Source organism: Canis aureus, chromosome 29, assembly GCF_053574225.1.
Source record: "Canis aureus isolate CA01 chromosome 29, VMU_Caureus_v.1.0, whole genome shotgun sequence".
NCBI lineage: Eukaryota > Metazoa > Chordata > Mammalia > Carnivora > Canidae > Canis > Canis aureus.
In genome coordinates, this window is record NC_135639.1 from 33543968 (window position 1) to 33567975 (window position 24008).

Consider the following 24008-nt stretch of genomic DNA (forward strand, 5'->3'; position numbering starts at 1 on the left):
ATCACCACTGAAATCTTACTTCAGAAGTAAGCTACTCAAGAAGCCTTGCGAGCAATGGCAACCAGTGGTGCTGATTTACTCTGCAACAGAGTCGTTGAGGTCCCTACTATGTGCCAGGTTCCAAGCTACTATGTATTGCAGTCATTGCTCAGCCTCCAAGTGACAGGTTCTCTTTGGCTCTGGTTTCTTCTCCCTATCTCCTTGTCCCAGGGATATTTTATAAAACCATAGACTTATAACCACTACTTGATGACTCCTGATGTTGTATCTCTGGGTCCAAGTCCTATATCCCTGCATCCAACTGCCCACTTTCCATTTGGATCTCATTGAGATCCCAAATTTGTATGCCCCAAACAAAACTCTTGGCTCTCCCACCTGCCATTCCTCTGGTCTTCCATATTCTTGTGGCCTGCCCAGTCATTCAACCACTGTCAGGAGTCACCCATGAATCCTCTCTTCTCCCACGTTCTATATCCTGTCCATCAGTAAATCATGCTTGCTCTGTCTTCCCAAAGTCGTTTCAAGTTCCTTTCTCACAACCTCCATCTAAGGCTGCCCACCTCTGACTTACCTCTTTTTCTATTTCAGCAGCCACCTAACTGGTCTTGTTTTTATTCTTCCTCCTCAAAGTCCATTCTCTGCACAGCAGCCAGAGTAATACTGAAAGATATATATTAAGTTTCCAGTTGCAAACCTCCAGTGGTTGCCCACTGAATAGAATTAACTCCTTATGTAGCCTCCTAGACCCTATATAGTCCAGGTTTGTACCTTCTCTGGTTTCAGTCAATAGGCTCCAGTAGGGCGCCCCTCTGTCCTGGCATTAAGGACAGATTGTAGCATAGAGGAAGCTCAGTCAATAGTTTGCTTTGCCTACACCAACCTTCTTTCTGTCCCACAAGTATACCAGCGCCTTTGCACCAGGACCAGTGTCTGTAATGTCTGCAAAGCCCCATTCCCCTGGATTCAGATGGTTCGCTCTTTCTTATAGTTCACCTTTTGGCCCAAATACCATCCCCTAGAAGGGTCTTCCTAGACCCCTCTCAGCACCAAGAACACCAGCATGTGCTTAAGAGGCACCTGACAGGTGAATCAGTGGAAGGAATTGCTTGTGCTCTCACTTTGGATGTTTTGAGCCATCCTATCTCCTCTCTGGTTTCATGGATTTCATGACACAGCTTCTCCTAAAAAAGAGTCCATGGCATTTCTTTTCTTTCTTTCTTTCTTTTTTTTTTTTCATTGCATTTCTTATAAGTGAAAAACGAAATCATCTTTAATTACTCTTTGGAAATTCCTCAAGTGCTTTTTACATTAGTGAATGGTCTTTAGGCCTTGCAAGTCCAGGGTGGAGGCCTATAGTGGCTGTGATCCTTCAGGGAGAAACCTGTGTCCTCGATCATTTCCAAAACTCATTCCAGAAACCAGCACAGTGTGGCTTTACATGTAAGTGATGTGATTGCTGAACAGTTATAAATAAAAATTTATTAAACTCAATCATATTGCAAACATACTGAAAAAGTTCATATTTAAAAGGAGCGCATAGCAAATTTTTATAAAGGGTAAAATTGTTAAACCTAATGATCACCCTTTAATTTACTGGTGCTATAAATATGTATTTGCATAGGTTATATTTTCTTAAAGCAGGCTACATTGATGTCATGCACCTGGAAATTAACTCCCTTTGAGAACATATCATGGCTTTCCAGAGGGTGATAAACTGCCTATAGAGAAAATTTAATTAGCTGTAAATAATTGACAGATCATTTCTTCTGACAGATGTATCTGTAAACATGGCTCCCTTTTCTGGGTAGAAGAAGCAGTGAAAAATTTTCCTCCATTCGTTCCTAAACAGTGACATGTTATAGAGAATGGGGTTCAGGGCCGAGTTGGCAAACGTGAATGCCACCACCCAGAAGAAGAGGGATGGCCAGATGACCAAGTCTTGCTTGAAGTTCTGGATCAAGATGAGGAGGATGGTGATGATGATGGGGCTCCACATAATGAAGAAGGAGATCATGAGCAGGAAGAGCGTGCGGAAGAGCCGGAAGTCCTGCTGGGACACGCGGATATGGTGGCTCTCTGAGTAAGCTAGGTTCACCGTGAGCCTTTTCCTTGACGCCTTTGTGATCTGCAGGAACACAAAACAGAGCCACAGCCATGATTTACTGCAGGATGTTGGGGGTTTTGACTTTGGAGGAGCAAAGCAGCTAGCATTGGAAGCTGTCATCCCTGCTGCCCTGAGACAATTTGGCTTTGGAAATTTGTGTGGAGAGCACCTGTCTCAGAGCCTGGCAGCTGCCTGCACTTAGGATGTTCTGGGGAAAAGGGGCATCTGGCTGACTCCAAGGAAATAAGGCAGAAAATCACCCGTATTATAAAGAGAGTTGATGCAGAGAAGTGAAAAGGCTGCGCTGGATGGTCTAGAAGAGAAATATGCGAGCAGAAACACATTGCTATGGTCCGACGCATCACCCCCGAGGTTATGGCATTAGGAGGTGATCAGGTTATGGGATCCAAGCCCTCACGAATAGTGCCCTCAGGAAAGAATCCCGGGACAGCTCCCTCAGCCCTCTACCACAGACAAGGGGGCAGGCTGCAGCCTGGGGGAGGGCACCCTCCTCTTCACCTCCCAGCCTCCATGACTCTGACAAATTCACTTCTGTTGTTTACAAGCCACCCAGTCTGTGGTATTTTGTGATGGCAGCCCGAACAGACTAAGACGCGCATTTTCCCTATTATTTCTTGAGAAGTAAGTCATTGTGTAAGAGCGGTATGTGTTCAAGCTACAAACTCAAAACATTGTGGTACTGAAGCAGATCAAGTTAAAAATACAAGGCCTGTAGCTTCCCGTACTCTCTGTTTCCACTCCCTGGCAGTTTGGTGGCAGGGGAGATGGCATGAGGGTGTGGCAAATCTGGGCAGAAAGGGAGCACTGAGCCCCTGTATTTGGTTCCTTTCCTTTACAGGAGCAATTGAGTTGGATCCTAGTCTTGCCACAGGCCCCTGAAGTGGAGGACTAGAGGCTGCTCATTTGCTGAGACAGCTGCTGCCAGGAGTCAGCCTGTGGCATGGGCCATTTGGGAATGATCCCCTGATCAGTAGGATCTGTTGGCACCACCACCAGCTACATGGAGATCAGGCACCATGACCAACAGGTGAGGACAGTCACCTCACAGTGGTGGGTGCGTAAGGGATGATTCCAACAGCAACCTCATCGCTTGTGCTGCCCACATTGCCCTGCCAAGAAGGCTAGAGTCCCTCATATATTTGAATGATTTCAATATAAATTCATATTTATTGAGCACTTACTATGTGCCAGGCTCTATACATATCACTTGGCTTATCTCTTTACATTCTCCCAACAATTCTGTGACATACGTACTTTGATGACCCCCATTTTACAGATGAGAAAACTGAGGCTCAAAGAGGTTAAGGAACTTGCCCAACAGCACCCAGCTAAGCAGTCGAAAAGCTGAACTTCAAACCTGGGGAGTCTGACTCCAGCCCATGCTCTTAATGTTAAACTAGTTCCTTCCTACCATCTACTACTTCTGCCACTGGAAATCCTTCTGCCTGGACTATCACTTCAAGCTCTAATGCCAGAAACACCAAGAAAGCCTCTTGGTTCATCTCCCACGTGGCATGCTGCAGTGCTTTGTTTTGGGGACTCACATGGCCTGTGCTACATGTGCCATGTGGTAGGTGCTGAAGCATCATTGTCACCTCTGACCACCACCAGTCTGCAGGCTCCCGGAGGGCTGGGCAGCCCTGTGGCTTCTGTGGCCCGGAGCTCTACCAAGTGGCTGACAGTGACTGTGAGCCAGCAGACAGAGAAATGGGCTGACTCATGGTCCGAGTGGATAAGTGGTTGGGTCTGTTTTTAGCACTGACTGGTGCCTCCATTTCCTCTGCCCATGATTTCCATGACTTTCAGGGAGTGAGAAGAAAATGGGCTCATTATAATCAAATGTGGCTCCCTGCTGCTCCCCACCCCATGTTAGACAATAAGACTAGTTAACGTTTTTTTTCCGGGCTTTAAAGGGCTTTAAAATGTCTCTGTCGGGGCACTGGGGTGGCTCAGTGGTTGAGCATCTGCCTTCCGCTCAGGTCATGATCCCGGGGTCCTGGGATCGAGTCCCGCATCGGGCATCCAGCATGAAGCCTGCTTCTCCCTCTGCCTGTGTCTCTGCCTCTCTCTCTCTCTGTGTCTTTCATGAATAAATAAATACAATCTTAAAAAGGTAGGGGGGCACTTCTCAGGCACATACATGGAAACTGAGTCAGAGGCAGTGCTGACAGGTAACAGGAGAGAAAGAGGTAGAGGGTGGAGGGATGTGTCTTATGGCTTCAGATGATTTGCTAGTTGTGTCTCTATGAAAAGAGTTGATTAACATTGATGGTCATTTCATTTTACCGAGTTATGCTCTTGATGGAAGAATCTCAGTTGAAAAGCTGATCCAGTGACTTTAAGTTATGAGTATCTTCAGTGGGAGAGAGACACGAGCTATGAGGGGCTGTCCAGACACTCCAACCGCCTGGAAGCTTTCCTGCTCCCAAGTTACCTGCCTGGCAAACCCACAGGTCCAAAGTGAGGACAAATGTCATAGCCCTCCCAGGAAATGGGTGATAGTAAGTTTGGCTAGTGGCTTAGAAAGTAATTTTTTAAAAGTCTTATGTTTGCATTAGTGTGATTTTCAAAATCACAAGGTTAGATCTCTTTCAAATTAAAGTCTAGCAGCCTGTTTGAAATATTATCATATCTACATTATCTTCTTAATGTGTTAAACAATCCCCTGGGGCCTATCCAGCTCCAGACAAAACCAAGGCCCACAGTAGTCAAATGATTTGTCTAAGGTCACACAGTAATAAAGTTTGGAGTAGATCTGGGTCTTAGGACTTTTTGTTCAGTGATTTCCCCACTGCCCAAAAGGAAGAGGTACTGTAGGCTCTTTCAATGTGACCCAAAGTTTGTCTTACTCATTCAGTGAGTATTTACTGAGCATCTACGATGAATAGGCTAGGCTCTGGACTCGGCATAGAGCTATAGCAGTAAACAAAACAAAGTCTCAGCCCTCCCTCATGGAGCTTGCATTCTAGTGGGCAGAACAGATGCTGCACAAATAAACGCACACAAATGGAACATGACAGAGATTGTAAGTGCACTGAAGAGAAATAAATCAGGGAAATAAAGGACAAGAGAGTGATGAGGAGGGTCTCTGGGGAAAAGCCTTTTGAACAGAGACCTTATGGAGTTGGGGGAGTGGCCCACACAGAAACTGGGGGAATAGAGATCCAGGAGAGGAAATCATCCGTGCAAAGGCCCTGAGGCAACTGTGAGTTGGCATGTGTGAGGAACAGCCCCACAGCCAATATGGATACAAGAGAGGACTAGAAGATGAGGTGAGGTGGCAGGCAGGGGCCAGATCATACGGGGTTTTAAGGTGAGGGCTTTGAGTTTTGCTCTAAGCGTGAGGGAAGTGATGGGATCTAAATTATATCTTTGAGGGGCACCTGGGTAGCTTAGTCAGTTAAGTATCTGCCTTTGGCTCAGGTCATGATCTAGGGTCCTGGGATCGAGCCCCAAGCCCCGCATCCAGCTCCCTGCTCCCCGGGGACCCTGCTCCTCCCTTTCCCTCAGCCTGCAGCTTCCCCCACTTGTGCTCACACATGCGCGCTCTCTCTGTCAAATAAATAAATAAAATATTTTTAAAAATTAATTATAACTTGGAGTCACTACCCAGAGCACTGTTTCCTATGAGTCATGATAGATACTCTGTTTTAGCCCGGAGCTGTGCTGGGGTCTGTGGTGGGAAGAACTGAAGGCTGCCCTTGGGTTTAGACCAAAGTATCCAGAAAGCAATGAACTGCAGTTCAGAGGCAGATCAGGGGCCTAGTGGGCTCTGAGAATGTTTCCACATGGGCCCTGGCCTGAGAAAAAAGATTGAAGAGGATGGGAAATCTGTCTGTGGAATAAGTCAATCTTCCCTCAGAAGGTGGCTGAGGAGTCTGAGGTGAGGTGCCAAGGGACAGACCCGAGCCTCCCGGCCTCCAGGGGACGCCCACAAAGGAGCCCTGCTCCAGCTGGCTGGCCCTGCTCTAGCCCTGGCCTCTTGCTCCTGTCATGCTCCCAATCTGGACCTGTGGTTTATTCACTCAAAAAACTCAACAGTACCTTTTCCCAGCATGCTCTGAGACAAGGGTCAGAGGGACAGTCTTGCCTAACACATAACAGCAGAAGTGGTTCACTCAGCCCCTGTGGCAGGCAGGCCATATCTCCGACGTATCTCCCAACAATCCTACGCTGTCAGAGTCATCGCCATTTCACAGATGAGGGAGCTGAGGTTCAGACCAGTAACTTGCCAAAGGCCACACAGCAAGGACTGAAAAAGCAGATTATTAAAAGAGCCCTTTCTTGTCTCCGTGTCTGCCTTCCACGGCCCTTTGTTCTTCCCTCTCCTTCCCCTCCTTTACTTCTTACATCCATGAAACACTCAACAGTTTGCCAAAGTTTCACACTGAGCCCCAGCACCAATGCATCTGGCCTATCAGGGATTTCTACCTGGGGCAGTGGTGCTGCTGTCTGTCTCCTCTTCCCTTTCCTGGACAAAAGCTCCTTCTAGATAAAGAAGGTGGCCTGCTCACTCTTGACCTATCTCTACTCTCCAACACTTCGCATAGAGCAGTTCCTTAACAAATGTCTGAGGAATCAAAATGTTGGGACTCTGGGGCCAGATTGCCTGAGTTTAAAACCTGATACTGCTCTTGTGAGCTGTGTGATCTCTGGCAACTTACTTAGCCTCTCTGTGCATTGGTTTTCTCATCTGTTAATTCTTAATAGGATTAAATCCTTAATAGGACACATTGTAAATACTACATAAATATTTGTTAAATAACTTTTAAAGAATTCATTCTACATTTATCTTCCTTTTTCCCTTACTCCTTTTTTTTAAGGTATTAATGGCTAGTACTTACATAGCATTTACAAATGCCAGGCCCCCATTGCAAGCACTTTACAGACCTTAACTCCAGGCCTGAATCTGCCTCATGCCTTGAACAAGCCCCAGGGTGGGTGTCACTTAAGTGGGCCACAAGTCAACTGGTGGGGAAGAGTCTAGAGAAGAACATGGCTGGCCCTCTCCCAAAGGACCCAGGATTAGCAGACCCAGAGAGAAGTTGCCCTAGTTTTGGGTTCTGAGCATCTCAGAAGGTTACAGATCCTCAGCTGCCAAGAAAGAGCCATTAAAGTAGCCAGCTAGCAAGCAAGACCTACAGGGCCCCACTTCACGAAGTTTGTTTGCCAGATGACTTATAATATGTAATAAAAACCAAGATTCAACAGCTATAAACCTCTAAGAGGACTCAAGGTTTTGCATTAAACCTGAGATGAGGGATCCCTGGGTGGCGCAGCGGTTTGGCGCCTGCCTTTGGCCCAGGGCGTGATCCTGGAGACCCGGGATCGAATCCCACGTCGGGCTCCCAGTGCATGGAGCCTGCTTCTCCCTCTGCCTGTGTCTCTGCCTCTCTCTCTCTCTGTGACTATCATAAATAAATAAAAAAATTTAAAAAAAATTTAAACCTGAGATGAGCATGAACACATGCCATCTGCCTGTGCCTCTAAGAATGGGCTGCCTCAAGAGGTAGGAGAAAGGCTGGCAGGGTCCTTTTTATGGCCCTGGACACATTCTCACTTCAAGGTAGAGGTCAGGGCAGCCCCGGTGGCACAGCAGTTTAGCGCTGCCTGCAGCCCAGGGTGTGATCCTGGAGACCCTGGATCGAGTCCCACGTCAGGCTCCCTGCATGGAGCCTGCTTCTCCCTCTGCCTCTCTCTCTCTGTCTCTCATGAATAAATAAATAAAATCTTAAAAAAAAAAAAAAAAAGGTAGAGATCATTTCCTGGTTCAGTGCACTTTCGAAAAGCACCTTCTCTGGGAGGGTGAGGTAGTGATGGGAAGGTCACATGAGTGGGCTTCTGGCAATGTTCTGTTTCCCATTTTTTTCTTGGACTGCTTCTAGCAGTGTGGTCAGCTTGTGAGGTGTGCATGTATGCTGGGTATGCTTTTCTGGATGTATATTATACTTCAATAAAAAGTTTTTAGAAGTGTACATTCTCCATCACTATATTGCTGTTTGTTATGGGGTGACAATGGACCCAACCCAAAAGCCCATAAAATACATTATGTCATATCCGTATGATGGAAGACCAAGAAACCATTAAAAATAATGAGGCAGAGATATAAAAACAAATATGGAAAGATATTACAATATAGTGTTAAGACAAAAAAGGAAATTACAAATAGTGTTATCTCAAATCTGAAACAAACAAGCATTGGGTTGAATGCATAGCGTATAGTTGGTATTTGACCATTTTATATGGTGTATTTTATATACATATAACATATATACATACACACAGCTAAAAGCATGTATACAGGTAAATTTATAAAAAAAAATAACCCGAAAAATGTACTTTGAACTGTTAACAGCAGGAGTAGATGTTTAGTTTCTGTGATACATTTCTATATGTCTTTAATTTTTTTATAATGAGCTTTGTATTACTTTAGTGATCAGCTAAATAATAAAATAACAATCATAAAGACATAACTTAAAAAAAAAAAAAAAACTCTTTCCCCTCACTGTTGCAGAGTGGACCTAGACAGAAAGCCAGGATTGGACTGGCATGAACTCTAAGGTAACTTTTGACCTGGAAGGCTGATTCCAAGCCTAAGTGGAGTTCAGCTGTGGCACTCGAAGCACACATACCTGTAAAATTTTGGAGTAGCTGATCACAATGAGCAATCCTGGTACCAAGAAGTTCAAAGTAACAAACGACACGTCCCAGGAGATTTCTCCGGCAACACTGGGCCAAGCCAGTGTGCAAATCAGAATTTCCTAGTTACAAGAAGGAAGAGAAGAACGTCATTTAAATGGTGGCTGCTTGTTTGGCTCTGGCTCAGTCCCAGTAGGAGGGTGGTCGACACTGTTACACTGTGCTGTTACCATTACACAACTTGGATGACAAGAAATCTCAGCATCTAGGATGCGTGGGTGGCTCAGCATCTGCCTTCAGCATGATCTCCAGGTCCTGGGATCGAGCCCTGCATCAGGCTTCCTACTCTTCTGGGGAGTGGGGAGTCTGCTTCTCTCTCCCTCCCTCTTTCCTCCCTACCACTTGTTCTCTCTCTCACAGTCATAAATCAATCAATCTATCTCAGCATCCCTCCCCCTGCCCACACAAACACACCTACAAACCATTTCTCTCTGACCCTCAGAATAACCAGTTATTTTTCCCATTCTCCAGGAGATGCAACGGAGTCTCAGGCGCACTGGTAATAGTTGGAGTTAGTTCCCAAGCCCAGCGCTCTGTCTGCTTCCCTGGACTTAGCTGCCTGAGAGCCCTTGAGCCTTCTTCTTTTGCAAGTTCCTCATTTTACAGGAGACAACCTGAGCCCTAAGAGGTTACATACATTGGAAGTGCATGTTGTACTCAAGCATGTAAAAACAGGAAAAGTTTCAGTGCTCTCCCACTGGTACTGCTGAAAGCACCAGGAACCATGTCAAGGCACTAAGTGTTTGTTGGGGGGCCGTGCAAATGTCTAAAATGTGTCCAGCTGTATCAAAGAAACCCATGGCTTATTCCAAGCTGTAATTGTGCCTAGACTTGAAAGCTCTATCCTCCTGTGTCTCTCCTCCAGAAGAGCACGCTACAACCCCACAGAATCCCGCATCGTTTGAGATATAAAACCACTGGAATGGGGTGGAAAAGCCTGGTTTGTGACCTTGCTGGTATCAGTATGTTGTGCTGGATTCCAATGTTTGACACTAATTACAAACCTCAAAACACGGTGGGGACCTTATTACATAGTTACTAGTAGCTGCTGCAACAACTTCCTCCAAGGAATAAACAGGTCAATGAAAATTTTGAGATCTGTCTGTCTCCCCTCCCAAACACAAATTTCCCCTGACTGCTTGACTGTAGGAACAAAACTGTTTAGAAACCAAGTTGCCCTGGGGCACCTGGGTGGCTCAGTAGTTGAACATCTGCCCTTGGCTCAGGTCGTGATCTTGGGGTCCTGGGATCGAGTCCTGCATCAGGTTCCCTACAGGGAGCCTGCTTCTCCCTCTGCCTATGTCTCTGCCTCTCTCTCTGTGTAAATACTCATGAGTAAATACATAAAATCTTTACAAAATAAAAAAATAAAAAATAAACCAAGTTGCCCTAAACCCTTCTGGACGCGTAGAACAGACTTTTAAGAGCACATTCTGTGTAAAACATTATTGCCTTTTGGTGGACAAGGCATCATAACCAATTGTAGTAGAATGATAGAATGATTTCTAGCATCATTCATTCATTCATTCAGCCAGTACTTGTTGAATGCTACACTAAGCCAGAGCAAATAACTTTTATCACATATATCATAATCGTGTGCTCAAACCCAAAATGCAAACAGTTACTTCTTTTCCTATTCAGTATTTACAGAAAATAGTAAATCTGATAGTCACTGAGCAATTTTTCTATTCCGGGAAGCACTTTACATACATTATCTCATTGAATGTTCCCAACAGCCATATTGAAATGCATATTATTATTTTTCCCGTTACACAGAGGATAAAACTAAGGCTTAGAAACATCCTCCTAAAACAAGTCTAAGACACTAAGAGTGTAGTTTTTTTTTTTAATTTAAATCCAATTATTTAACATATAATGTATTATTAGTTTCAGAGGCAGAGGTCAGTGATTCATCAGTCTTATATAACACCCAGTGCTCATCACATCACATGCCCTCCTTTAATGTCCATCACCCAGTTACCCCATTCCCCCACTCCCTTCCACTTGAGCAAACCTCAGTTTGTTTCCTATGATTAAGAGTCTCTTATGGTTTGTCTCCTCTCAGATTTCATCTTGTTTTATTTTTCCCTATCTTCCTCTATGATCCTCTGTTTTGATTCTTAAATTCCACATGAGTGAAATAATATAACTGTGTTTCTCTGATTAATCTTTTTCCACTTAGCATAATACCCTCTAGTTCCATCCATGTCAAATGGCAAGATTTCATTTTTCTGATGGCTGAGCAGTGTTCCATTGTATATATACACCACACCTTCTTTATCCATTCATTTGCTGATGGACATCTGGGCTCTTTCCATAGTTTGGCTATTGTGGACATTGTCGCTATAAACATTGGGGTGCTGGTGCCCCTTTGGATCATGACATTTGTACCTCATAGTGCAATTGCTGGGTCATAGGGTAGCTCTATTTTCAACTTTCTGAAGAATCTCCATACTGTTGTCCAAACTGACTGAAGGTGTAGGTCTTTTTAATCATATAATATCTTCCCCACAGAGCTAAGTGGTTATAAAAGAAATACAGGGACTTGCTAAGAAAACTCAAAGGCAAATCAAGCAGGGAAGAATGCTTTAATCATATTTGTACCTTGAAAGGGGCGGTGAGAATGTTGCTTCCCTTTCCTATCTTGTTTAGATGGTTCACAAATGTACTAGTAATTCTTTTTTAAAAAACATTTTATCTATTTATTTATGAGATACACACAGAAAGAGGCAGAGATATAGGCAGAGAGAGAAGCAGGCTCTCTGAGGGGAGCCTGATGCAGGACTCAATCCCAGGACCACGGGATCACGACCTGAGCCAAAGGCAGATGCTCAACCACTGAGCCAAAGTAATTCCAAAAACTTGTTCTTCCATCCCCATCCCTACTGTCCACACCTGAGGGGGGAAAGTTCATTAGATCTTTATACATCATGGTCATTGGAAAGAAATTGGTGTCTCTCAAGGATCTTCTGAATCTTGGCAGTGTGGTAATGGACTTTAGATAATCATTGCAGCTTCACTGGTACCCAGATCTCTACCCACCATGCTCTCATTCAACAATACTGGTGGGCAACACATACCAGCAAATATGCTGAAGCAGTGATCAGAAGAGACAGACTCCATCCCTGAGTGTGCCTTGATCTCTGAGTCCTATATTTGAGATAGGAAAATGTATAGGGAGGGCAGAAAAACAGATCCCAGAACCATTTCAGAAGCCCCCCAAGGGACCCAACTCTTTCAAAAGCCTTTTACAGAATATCTGCCAAAATCTCTCCATGCTTAACACTATTTTGTAGAAGAATGTGTAATGATAGAGCCAGATATTCTCCCTACAATTGGAGCAAAAAAGTAGATCCCTAAACAATCTGCCTGCATTAGCCCCATGCTGTTGAAGAAAATGTGTAGGTGTGAACTAACAGATATACACCAGTGCACACTACCCCTCACATATGTGTAGAAAAAAGACTGGAAGGATACATTCCAGAAAACTGTCTGTTCTCGGTGGGACTCCCCTGGGACTCAAGTTATTTTTGCTCTTTTGGCTTATCTGATTTTTCTAGAATGTGCCTATATTATTTTATAAGAGCAAAAAAAAATGGCGATACAAGTTAATTTTTAAAAGAAGTGCTGATCAAACATGAAACATAGATTACCGTGATAGTTCAGCTATTTTTTTCAACAAAAGCAATGAACTCATCCAGGAAGTTCCTCCCATTTCATGACTCTGGTGAAGACGTTCCTTTACCTTTTGATTTGTGGCACTCACTCCAGGCACAAGGTGTGATAAGGAAGTCAGGTGAGCACTTTGCACAGCGTCCCCATGCCTGACAGAAGAGACCGTGGCTGGTCGGTGTGGACTGGATGACTGATTTATGTGCTCTTTCGAAAGCTTTCTGTGGTATCACAGGTTGAGTGCAGTGTTTATTTGCATTAAAAAATGTAACAACAGGCACCAGGCTCACAGGCAGAGAGCTGGTCTGGTATTATAATAGTGTTTTTGTGGGAAAATCCAACTGACTTACATTATTTTGATTCTAGTATTCTCTCCTGGGCTGTGACTCAGGGGGGGGACCGCGTGGCTGTGAGTCAGCTCTGGAAGGTGAAGACATGAGTCTTATTCTCTGTATTTTTCTGCATGTTTGAAGTGCTTCCTGGTTTTAAAAAGGAAATTTGAGGGCAGCCTGGGTGCTTCAGCGGTTTAGTGCTGCCTTCAGCCCAGGGCCTGATCCTGGAGACCCTGGATCGAGTCCCACGTCGGGCTCCCTGCATGGAGCCTGCTTCTCCCTCTGCCTGTGTCTCTACCTCTCTCTCTCTCTCTCTCTCTCTCATGAATAAATAAATAAAATCTAAAAAATAAAAAAAAAAAGGAAATTTGAAAAGCCAAAGCGCTAGGCCTGCTTTGTTACTGAGCTCCAGAAGCAGAGCTGGCCAAGTCAAAGACTGTCCTTCAATTGCTGTGTTCAACCACTCACTGACTCACGCCCTGGTGGCTGCACCACCATGAGGCCACAGTGGGAAGGCGCAAGGTGAGCCTGCCCTCAAGAAGGCTCTGATGTGCTCAGGGAGAGAGAGAAGCACTAAGAAACTTCACCGCAGGGCAGTGAGCCGGTGGTGCCCAGAGCGAGAGGGGACAGGAGAGCACGTCACAGAGGAAGTAGCATCCCGGAGGGGTGGTGTTCACTATGCCTGGAGGGATAAGGCCGCGGTCGGGAAAACGGGAAGGCTGGAGCTCGGCATCAGGACCAGCAGGCATGAAGGCAGGAGGCCACAAACAAGGCCACATACAAGGGTATGTGTGGCTAAGGGTGACTTGTATCCCCATCCCAACCACCACCTCTCCCTGGCAACCTCATCCATTTCCATGGCTTCTTTTCAAGATGCCACTGCTTTTTCCAGCCCTGTCTTCTCCTGAACCCCAGACTGGCCCCTGCACCCTGAGGACATCTCTGAAGGATGCCTCACAGGCATATCAAGCTCCAATGTCCCATCCCGGAAGGCTCTACCTCCTGCCATCACTGGCTCAGGGCATGGAGTCACCATTCCCTGTGCTGCTGGCGACCTGAGTAAGGGCCTTCTGCCTTCTTCTCCCTCCCTCCCTCCCTACTCAGAGTGGACCTTTAAGTTCTGCCCTAATAACTATCCAACACATCCACGTATCTCATTCTCACAGGCCCACCCTCCGAGGCCAAGCCATCTCTCTCCTTCCAAGTCCAGACTCCCTAAAGGGACACACCCGGCCCTCCTCCAGCTGGCCCCACCAACCCTGCCCACACCGTGTCTTGCCAACACGTGGGCTATTTCCTCTGCCTGTAACATCCCTCCAGGTTCCCACAACCATGTCTAGCTCGCTGCCTTTCATCTTCACCCTCAGCTGAGATACCACTCATTCTCTTCTGAGAAGACTCCCCTGTGGATGGGACATCTATCTACAGGCACTGCTCAAAAGCTGACCCCTCTCCACCCTGGCTGACTTATCTGCAAATGCCACCTGATTCCAGCTGGTTCCTGTCAGCTTCTCTAATGATGTCTCTTGGAGTACCCCTGAGGATTCTTTTGGTTTTTGTTTATTTGTTTGTTTTGAGATGTACTTCGTTATTTATTGCTATTTTTGATCTTTTCCCAAGCCAGTTCTTTGTTTATTTTTTAAAAGATTTTCTTTATTTATTTGAGAGAGAGAGAGAGAGAGAGAGCGCACAGAGGAAGAAATAGACTCCCTGCTAAGCAGAGAGCCCCATGTGGGGCTCAATCCCAGGACCCAGAGATAAGATGCTTAACAGACCGAGCCACCCAGGGGCTCCTGAGGATCCCTTTGTAAACCATTCTCCCTCTTCCAACTCTTCAAGCAAAATGGAAGACTTCAAGATCACTTTAAGGCAGTGGGAATCCCAGTGGATATACCCTTGTCTCCCCACTTCCTAAAAGAAAAGAAAGAACACATCAGTGCAAGAGATGAACTTTCTTCTATCTTAAAGATATCCTCTAGGGATGCTCTAAGTGGCTCAGTGGTTGAGTGTCTGCCTTCAGCTCATGGCATGATCCCCAGGGCCCCGGCATCGAGTCGAGTCCCACATCCGGCTCCCCACAGGGAGCCTCCTTCTCCGTCTGCCTGTGTCTCTGCCTCTCTCTCTGTGTCCCTCATGAATAAATAAATAAAATCTTTAAAAACATAAAGATATCCTCTAATAGTAGCAAAGGCAAGCAAACTTGTGTTTATCACGTCAGCCAGTTTACACTCAGCAGAGACACGACGGCATTCTGGTCTGGTATTAAACGAGGGCAGGCCGAGTGGGGAGGTCGGGGGCTCCTAAGGAAGTGTGAATTCATGGGAAACACCACGGGGAGGAGCATAGACTCGGGCTATATTCTGTTCCATCCCCTGACTGCTCTGTGACTTTAGGCACATCCCCCTTCGGAAAATGAACACACAGACACCTATTTGTAGGGTTTCTGTGAGAACCGCACTGTGCCACGGTTTCAGGCCATCTGCATTGTCGATACATGTACCTCTTTGCACAGGACGGTGTCTCGGTCATGTGACTCGTGGTGAGGGCAGCGTGGAGGGGTGCTCAGTAAATGTTTGTGGAATGAACGGGCAGCAGCACATTCTGGCCGGGGTGGACAGTACCCCGCAACCTGCCGATGAGGGTCAGTGTCCTGCCATGGCCACAGCACACACAGGCAGGAATCCTGTTGGAACAGGCTGAATTGACCTGGCTGAGATGTCTGTGTTGCTGCCATGTGCCCACCTTCTTAAAACGACAGTCTCTTATTTTACAGCAATCAGAAGAATCACACTATTTAAGGAATATTTAAAATACTTATAACCGAAGATAAGGAAACTAATAATAGCTGGCAATTCTTGAGTGCTTAACTGTGTATGTGCCAGGTGTTGGCTCACGTACTGAGCATTAGTCCCCACGGCAATCCTATAAGGTTACAGTGTTCCCATGCCCATTCTGGAGATGAGGAAAGGAGGGCATAGAGGTGGGGACCACTTGCCTCTGTCACATGGCCCCTAAGTGGCAGAGATGGGATTCAGACTCAGAATGCTGGACCCCAAAGCCCATACTCCTAAAACCAAATTGTTTAGCATTTTCAGCACATCAATCATTTCATCCTCCCTTCAGAGAAGTTTTAGAGAGGTGGTCACCTGGACTGCTGGGCACCCAAGTGTCCAAATGGACAAGGCTACTCATGCTCCTGGTTTGGGGACCTGGGGGGGCACCCTAATTGGTAGGAAGCTCTGAGAGGCCCTGTTTCCCTGGCCAGCGCTTCTTCAGCAGAGGCAGCCAGCGCGTGTTCAGGGTTAGTGAGCTCCCTCAGCTGGTGGTTTGGGTAGGAAAGTATCCCTCACCTAAAACCGCCGTATTCAGTGGCCAAGTGGGAAGGGGCAGGCACAGTCTACAGACAGGAAGCTGGGAACAGAGGATTAAGAAAACAAGCTTTTGCTAATTTTAAATGTGAGACTCTGTTCAGTCTAGCCTAGATCCTTCTCTCTTTTTTAAAATGGCCACACTCCTTTTTCTCCCCATTTTCTCCTTCTTTTTAACTTATTTCTTCAATCCCTAAGCCTCAGCTTGCTCACCTATAAAATGAGTTGTTTCCTGTGGGCTCCGGTCACAGCCCTTGAGGAAGAGGAGAGTTTTTCTGTTCCTTGGCTTATTGGCAGAGGCATGTGGCAGGAGTGCAGGTGGGGAAAAGACAAAGGGGTTGGAGAGTTCGAAAGGACCATCTGGCTTTTCATTACAGGCTCCCTGGCCCCACTTCTACTAATTTCAGGGAAGAGGGCTCCTGCAGCCACCTCACCTAACCCCCAATTTTCTGAAGTGTCCTCCCAATGGCTTTGTCCAATTCCTCTCCAAAGGCTCTTAGAACCAAGGAGGTGTTTTTGCTTTAGGACAAGAGGGGGTCTGCATGCCCGGCCCCAAGGGACACTGAGGAAAAGCCACAACACAAGTCTCCATGGAAGCACCTTGCAGTACAGCTCTGGTCATCCCAGAAGTGCTGTAGGGGGCTCCGACACAGACACCCTACCAGAGGTGAAATACAGAGTGACAAAACAAGAGGAGCCCCCATCTGCATGAAGGCCTTCTTGCTCAAACAGCCACCTGTGTCCAAGCAGGCGAGCAGTTTTAGTCTGGGCTTTTGGCCAGGAGGGGACAAGAGCCTCGCTTCTTTTAGTGTTATTTGTCAGTCAAGTATAAATGTACCTAAAACAACTGTAAAAGGGAGGGGCACACGTTTGGGAACATAAGATACCCTAAAGACATATTCTATTTGATCTTTAATTTCCCAAGTGTCATTTTTTTCTGTAAGAAAAAAAAATGAGGAAACGTCCCTCAAGGTCTATGAAAAAAGAAACACCGTGATTCAGTGAGATAGTAACTTAAGAGATCAAAGACTGGTAGGAGAACCTGGCCTCCGGCTGGTCCAGCGGCTCTGCGGTGAGGCCTGGTCTTTCGCTTATTTTAGAAGTATCTGGGTGACCCACCTTGATTCTCAGGTATATCTGGGCTGAGGAGGACAGGCTTGCCCACTAGGTTGGGATCCTTGGCTGCTATGCCAGTGGCACCCCACCAACTCAGCTGAGCCCAGCTGTCCTGGCCCCGGTGCGGGGGGCATGGCCATAGGCTTACATTTTCTTTGATCAAGTGCCACATGCCGGACATAATTCCTGCTTATTAGTCATTCAAGGCCTTCAAACAAAACAAAACAATCAAACAAAAACCTCACAACGTATTCCATGCAAAAAGTAAACTATTAGGAAAGAGACTTTTAGGTCTGACTTGTGTTAAAAGGAAAAAAAAAAAAAGATACTGCTTACACAGGATGCAGACGTCTCCCCTCACCCCTGGAAAAGACCTGTGTGGGACACTGATCTGGGGAAACCCCCAGAGAAGCCCACCTCTGCTTCCCTGCTCAAGAGGACTATCCAAGAGGGCATCCCCTGGCCAGACTTCTCTAGCAGAAAGCCTTCCCCAGGTCACATCTTATTCTCGTGCCCTTCCATCTTCTCATTCCCTTCTGGTCACTGAGCAGACCTCTCTTTGGGGCTGTGGTTTGTGACAGTGTTGCTCAGGCCAGGAAACCAGTGAGTTGTAGAGAAAGGGAAACCAGCTTAGGGCAGACGCCCCCACACCCCCACCCTCACCCCAGAGGCTGTCCCCAAGACAGGATGTGTGCCTTCCTTTGGGGCGCACAGACGTCTGTCCTTTCTCTGTCCCTTCCCATGAGGTGCAGAAAACCTAACACACTGGGATGACAGCCAGAACCACGGGCCACCGTCCTCGACCAGGCCCACATCCAGGCTCCCGGTCCTGAACTGAATCTTGGTGTGCAAACTCTGCAAGAGCGCAGCAGGGCAGCAACAGGGACAGCCCTGGACTGCGATGCTGGACCTCAGAACTGGGAGTGGACCCGAGCCAGTGTCTTGAACTGTCCACAGAACCCTTTTTTTTTTTTTTAACGTCATGGATCCCCCACAAAGCTCCTAATGACAACTGAACACACTGCTCAGAATAAAGCTCATCTGCCAGCTTCTGGAATCTGCCAAACATTTCCGGCACCCAGGATACTCTGAAGCCACCCATCATCCAAGGCTCCCAAGGTAGAGAAGATCCTGTGTTCTAGTCTAATCCTTCTGTCTTGCAGTTGGAAAAACTGAGGCTCCGGGGAAGGATCCCAACACCCCTAAGTGGCAGCATTGGGCTTAGGTCCCTGGGTCTCTGATGTCTGTTCTCCCTGGCTCTGCCCGCAGGTTCTCAGAGCACCGGGACCCTCAAGAATGTGCTGAGCACGATCTCAGCTCCTCCTCGCACTGAGGGTGAGATGCCCTGAGCAAGTCATTCCCCTGCGTGCCTCAGCTTCCTCACTGGAAAAGTGGACGTGCGCCAGTAAGAGTGCTGCAGCAGCAGCAGAGAGAATCCTGCGAGAAAGCAGAATTCAGTCCGCAGCAAAGCGATTGGCCACCCCGGATCCTGGAAGTTCCACCTGGCTGGCTCCCGCCTTCCCGTTATTGCACTAACCTCAAAATAAAGAGTGCACTTTGCAGGCATTTGGAGGACTCCACGTGAAAAGGTTTTGGAGGGCCTTCAGGGGACCTGCGTCGCTGCAGTGACATTTAAGTGCCAACACTTCAAAGCACCGGGCACAGCGACACAGCGGGCAGATACAGCGAATGGCCTGTGACTGTTCTGCTGGTTTCGTTGCCCTTTATCCCGGGCCACCGTTTCCTCGGGATCTCGCCCGCCAGCCCGCCCCAGACGCCTGCCGGGCGCGCACAGCCGGGCGCTCACCTGGTCGCGACCGGGCAGCCGCTGGGGGACGACGTGGAAGAAGACGCAGAGCGGCAGCGCGGCGAGCGCCGAGTAGCCCCAGACGAGCGCCAGCAGCGCGGCCCTCGCCCGCCGCCCCAGGCCCCGCGCGCCCCGCTGCAGGCGGACGATGCACACCACGCGCTCCAGGCTGACGGCCGCCAGCGTGAGGATGGTGACGCTGCCGCTCAGGCTCATCACGTAGAAGAGCAGGTGGCAGGCGACCGGGCCCAGCAGCCAGGCCTCGGTCCACCGCACGGCCAGCACGGGCGGGATGGCGCTGGTGAAGAGCAGGTCGGCGCAGAAGAGGTTGAGCACCAGGCAGGCGGTGGTGCCGCGGCGCCGTCGGCGCGCCACCAGCACCAAGGCGCACACGTTGCCCAACAGCGACACCGCGAAGATGAGCGCCAGCACGACCGTCTCCACGGCGGTCAGCACCAGCCGGTGGTCGCCCTTGACGTCGGAGAAGAAGGGGAAGCGGGTGCGGTTGGCCCGCTCCAGGCTGCGCGGGGACCCGGCGCCCGGCGCCTGCGCGCACTCAGGGGACATGCCCGGCGCCCGGCGGCCCGCAGCCGAGTGGGGCGCGCCTCGGGGAGGTGACCGAGCGCCAAGGCGGGGAAGGGGGAGGGAGGCGGTTGCGACACCTCCCCCCCCCGCCCCCCGGGAGCGCCGGCGCCGGGCGTTACGGGCCGAGGCCGGGCGCGCGGGAACGAGGAAGTGCCGGGCTCGGCGGCGGCCGGGGCGGGGGCTTGAGAGCCCACCCGGGGGCCCCGCACCCCTGCAGTGCGCCCCAGGTTCCACCGACCTCCGGGGGCCAAGTGTGTGCGAAGCCCTTAATCCACCGATTCAAGAAAAATGGATTTCGGAGCGTCAGAGCCGGACTTTGGAGATCCGTGTGGTTCAGGCTTTATCCAAGAAGCCCCACGCGTCCAGGCGCACACTCCAGAGCCCTCGGCGATGGGCGCGGGCCTCCTTCGGGGGAGAAGGGACCCGTTGTTTTATCTTTGCTTAGCAGCAGGTGACCTTAGCTGGATTCTTTTCTTTCTCCGTTTCCCAGGTTTTCTTTCACCTGTAGAATGCGAATAAGATATCTCCCGGGGTAATCGTGAGGCTCATATCGAGAGATTAACACTTGGCATATAGCAATTGCCCCTGAAATGTCATCAATTATTAGTCACTGTACAAAATGTATGTGAACTTTGCATTCTGAGCAACGATACAAAAATGCTTTCATGTAAAAAGAGTGGGGTCCCAAAAATCTTGAAGAAGCTTGACACCCCAGAAAGACAGACACGCCAAGATTTTCAGGTATAGCTACAGGCTGTGAATGTGTCTCTGACACCACAATTTGAAAAGCACTGGGCAATCCAGTCCCCATATAGGTAAGGAAACTGAGGCATAGCAATGAGTGGCTTATGCAAGGCGGCTCCTGGTTAATAATAATAGCCAGATCCCCTGCCCCACATCTTTCCACCAAGCTCAGTGTCTAGTTTTCTGTTACACTAACAGAGGCAGTTAGAGAATGAAAAATGTGCTTGTGGCCCTAGACCCAGTGACTACTTCCCTGGCCAGCCACCCTCCCCTGCCACCACCCCCCCTTTGCCATACTACCAGGCCTCTCCCAGTGGTGCATTCTGTCTGTGTATTTATTAAGGATTTGGCTACACCAGCCTGAGGTGCTATCTGGGGAGGAGTCTGCTTATCACTGTGTCATGTGTATCTCAGTTGAGTGTGACCTCTGACCTGAGGAGCAGATTACATGTCAGTGGGAGATGTTCAACTAGAAGCCTGAGGAAATTCAAGTTGTAGGGGCACCTGGGTGGGTCAGTGGTTGAGCATCTGCCTTTGGCTCACAGCGGATCCCGGGATCCTGGGATTGAGTCCCCCTCCCCCACAGGGAACCTGCTTCTCCCTCTGCCTATGTCTCTGCCTCTTTCTGTGTCTCTCATGAATAAATAAATAAGATCTTTAAAAAAGAAAAAGAAATTCAAGTTGTAAAACAGAACCAGTTAGCTTCCTGACACTGTTGTAAAGAGATTGGGATAAAGGGAACTCATATGGGATTTGGCAACTCCCTGGGGTCAGGGTATATTGGTTTGTTGTGCGAGGGAAAAGAGAGCTGTGTGAGTGTGAAGGAGAGAGAGAGTTGGTGAAAGTAGAAGGGTGGATTCCATTATCACAGGCTAGTGTACCGTGGGGATGGATAGGTTTCCTCAGAGTGGGCGACCAGGATGGGCTTTCAGGGCTAGAAGGCCTTCTCCATCATTACCCTCTGGGGTTCTTCCAATGGCAAAGTTTCCCACATTTTCTACTTTTACATTGCCTTCATGGCACACCCAGGCCAAAAGACATACCTAACAGTTTCATTTATTAAGCAGCAGGGTCCAAATGACTTACTAAGACTATATGTCCTAAAAGCTTAGTAGCCATCTGGGGGAACGATAAACCTGAATGAAAAAATAGACCTAGTGACTTCGTAATGGGATGGGTGTACCTGTTGAGCTCTAAAAAACTGGGAATCAGATTGAACAATGCTACTCTCATTTCCTACTCCACATTGATTGATTTTTCAGATGTTTGCTTTTTATCACAGTAACCCCTGAAAACTGAGTTAGTGAGCTTAAGGTTGAAACTGTGAACAACCTAGAGCTAGTAGTTTATGTGGAGTCCAGTGGATGTTGAGTAGTCCTGTGTTTCCCTGGGCACCCAAGCACACGTGAGCATATGGCTAAGAACACAGGCTTGGAAACTCCCCTGCCAAGATCAGAATCTTGACTGGGATGCCTGGGTGACTCAGACTGTTAAGCCTCTGCCTTTGGCTCAGGTCCTGATCTCAGGGTCCTGGGGTCAGGCTCCCTACTCCCTACTCAGCGGGGAGTCTGCTTCTCTCTCTCTCTCTCTCCCTCTGCCCCTCCCCCTACTCATGCACAATGCGCGAGCACTCGCTCTCTCTCTCTCTCTCTCTCTCTCTCTCATTTTCCCAAATAAATGAATAAAATCTTTTTTTTCCAAAAAAAAAAAAAAAGATCCTGACTATATAACTCACTAGCTTCTAGTGTCTCAGTCTTCCCATATAGAAAAGGGATATAATAATAGTACTGATCTCTTAAGGTCTTGTGGGGATTAAATGAAGTTCCTACATGTGAAGAACTAGGTACATTAAGTCATCTAGTGCTCAACACTGTTTATGGACTTAAGGACTGACCACACATCCCTATTTGCTGAGGTAGTCTCCAGTTATAAAATTATTATTAGAACCCTCTTTCCCTCTCAAATCGCCCTGGTTTGGAGGATAAATTCTGTGGTCATCCTACTTTTATGTTTGACATTGGGTGACCATCAAGTCACCACAGGCACTGAGATTTAAATTTAAGTGGTCTGATTCCAGGGCCTCTACTCTTAACCACAAAAGCAGTGCTTCTTAACTGAGGGAGATTTGAAACACACACACACACACACACACATGCACACACACACACTGTGGCCGCAGAGACATCTGGAGACATTTTTGGTTGTCACGACTTGGGGGTTGCCACTGGCATTCAATGGGTAGGGGAGAGGCCAGGGCTGCTGCTTGTAATTGTATAATGCACAGGACAGCCCCATGACAAAGAATTGTCCAGCCCCCAAATGCCAATAGTGTTGAAGTTAAAGATCCCTGTAATAGAAGCTGTTGCCTCCCCAAACTTTACCTCCTACTGTTGATATCTGTTGTAAACTCCCACCTAGTGGCAAAAGCCAGAAATGGTACTATTTTCCTGGTAGGGGTTTCACAGAAAATTCTGTTATCCCTTTAACCAAACCACAGGTGAGACTCAGATTTGTGCTCTGGTCCCAGATGTGTACAGCTATAAAATATCCTTGGTCCACGGGACAGGATATGAAGTCGTCAGGGTGAATTGACCTCACTAGTTCCTCAGAATCAAGATGGCCGGAAACTACAGGCTGAGCCCTCATTATAAGAGCTGATTTATTGCTCATGGTCATTAATTACTAATATTACTATAACTTTGTAATATAGTTTGAAATCATGATGCCTCCAGTTTTGTTCTTTTTTTTTTTCGAAAGATTGCTTTAACTACTTGGATCTTTTGTGGTTCCACACAAATTTTAGGATTGTTTGTTCTATTTCTCTGAAAAATGCCATTGAAATTTTGTTAGGGTTTATATTGAATCTGTAGATTCCTTGAGGAATATGGACATTTTATCAATATTAATTCTTCTAATTCATGAACATGGACTATCTTTCCATTTATTTCTGTCTTTTTCAATTTATTTAATGTCTTATAGTTTTCAGTGTATATGGGTTTTGCACTTCCTTGGTTCAATTTATTCCTAGATATTTGATTCTTTTTCATGCAATTGTTGATGGGATGGTTTTCTTAATTTCTCTTTCTGATATTTCATCATTAGTGCATACAAACTCAAGAGATTATTATTATTATTTTTAATATTTTATTTATTTATTCATGAGAGACACAGAGAGAGAGGACAGAGACACAGGCAGAGAGAGAAGCAGGCTCCATGAGGGGAGCCAGATGTGGGACTCGATCCTGGGACTCCAGGATCATGCCCTGGGCCAAAGGCAGGCGCTCAACCGCTGAGCCACCCAGGCGTCCCTCAAGAAATTATTTTACATTGATTTTGAACCCTGTAACTTTACTTTGTTTATTAATTCTATCACTTATTTTTTGTGAAATCTTCAGGGTGTGCTATATATAAAATACTGTCATCTGCAAATAGTGACAGTTTTACTTCTACCTTTTCAACTTGGATGCCTTTTATTCTTTTTTCTGGCTAGGGCTTCCAATACTATGTTAAATAAAAGTGGCAAGAGACCATCTCTGTCTTGTTCTTGATATTACAGGAAA

The 24008-nt window shown here is 47.2% G+C and overlaps 1 protein-coding gene across 1 annotated transcript; it reads right to left on the reverse strand.

Moving 5' to 3' along the window:
- Positions 1 to 1459: 1459 nt before the first annotated feature.
- FFAR4 (free fatty acid receptor 4) lies at positions 1460 to 19729 on the reverse strand. The gene is made up of 3 exons (XM_077878353.1): positions 19120 to 19729; positions 8758 to 8886; positions 1460 to 2125 (listed from the first exon to the last, which is right to left on the reverse strand). The coding sequence occupies exons 1-3, from the start codon at positions 19684 to 19686 to the stop codon at positions 1736 to 1738; spliced, it is 1086 nt and encodes a 361-aa protein (XP_077734479.1). The 5' UTR covers positions 19687 to 19729; the 3' UTR covers positions 1460 to 1735.
- Between the last annotated feature and the right edge of the window lie 4279 nt (positions 19730 to 24008).

Excerpts from the sequence above, each read along its gene's own strand:
- FFAR4 (XM_077878353.1), bottom strand. The coding sequence starts at position 19,686 with ATGTCCCCTGAGTGCGCGCAGGCGCCGGGCGCCGGGTCCCCGCGCAGC. Across the intron at positions 8,887-19,119 it reads GGCTGCCCGGTCGCGACCAG|GAAATTCTGATTTGCACACT; the intron begins GTGAGCGCCCGG and ends TCTTGTAACTAG. Across the intron at positions 2,126-8,757 it reads GCTACTCCAAAATTTTACAG|ATCACAAAGGCGTCAAGGAA; the intron begins GTATGTGTGCTT and ends GTGTTCCTGCAG.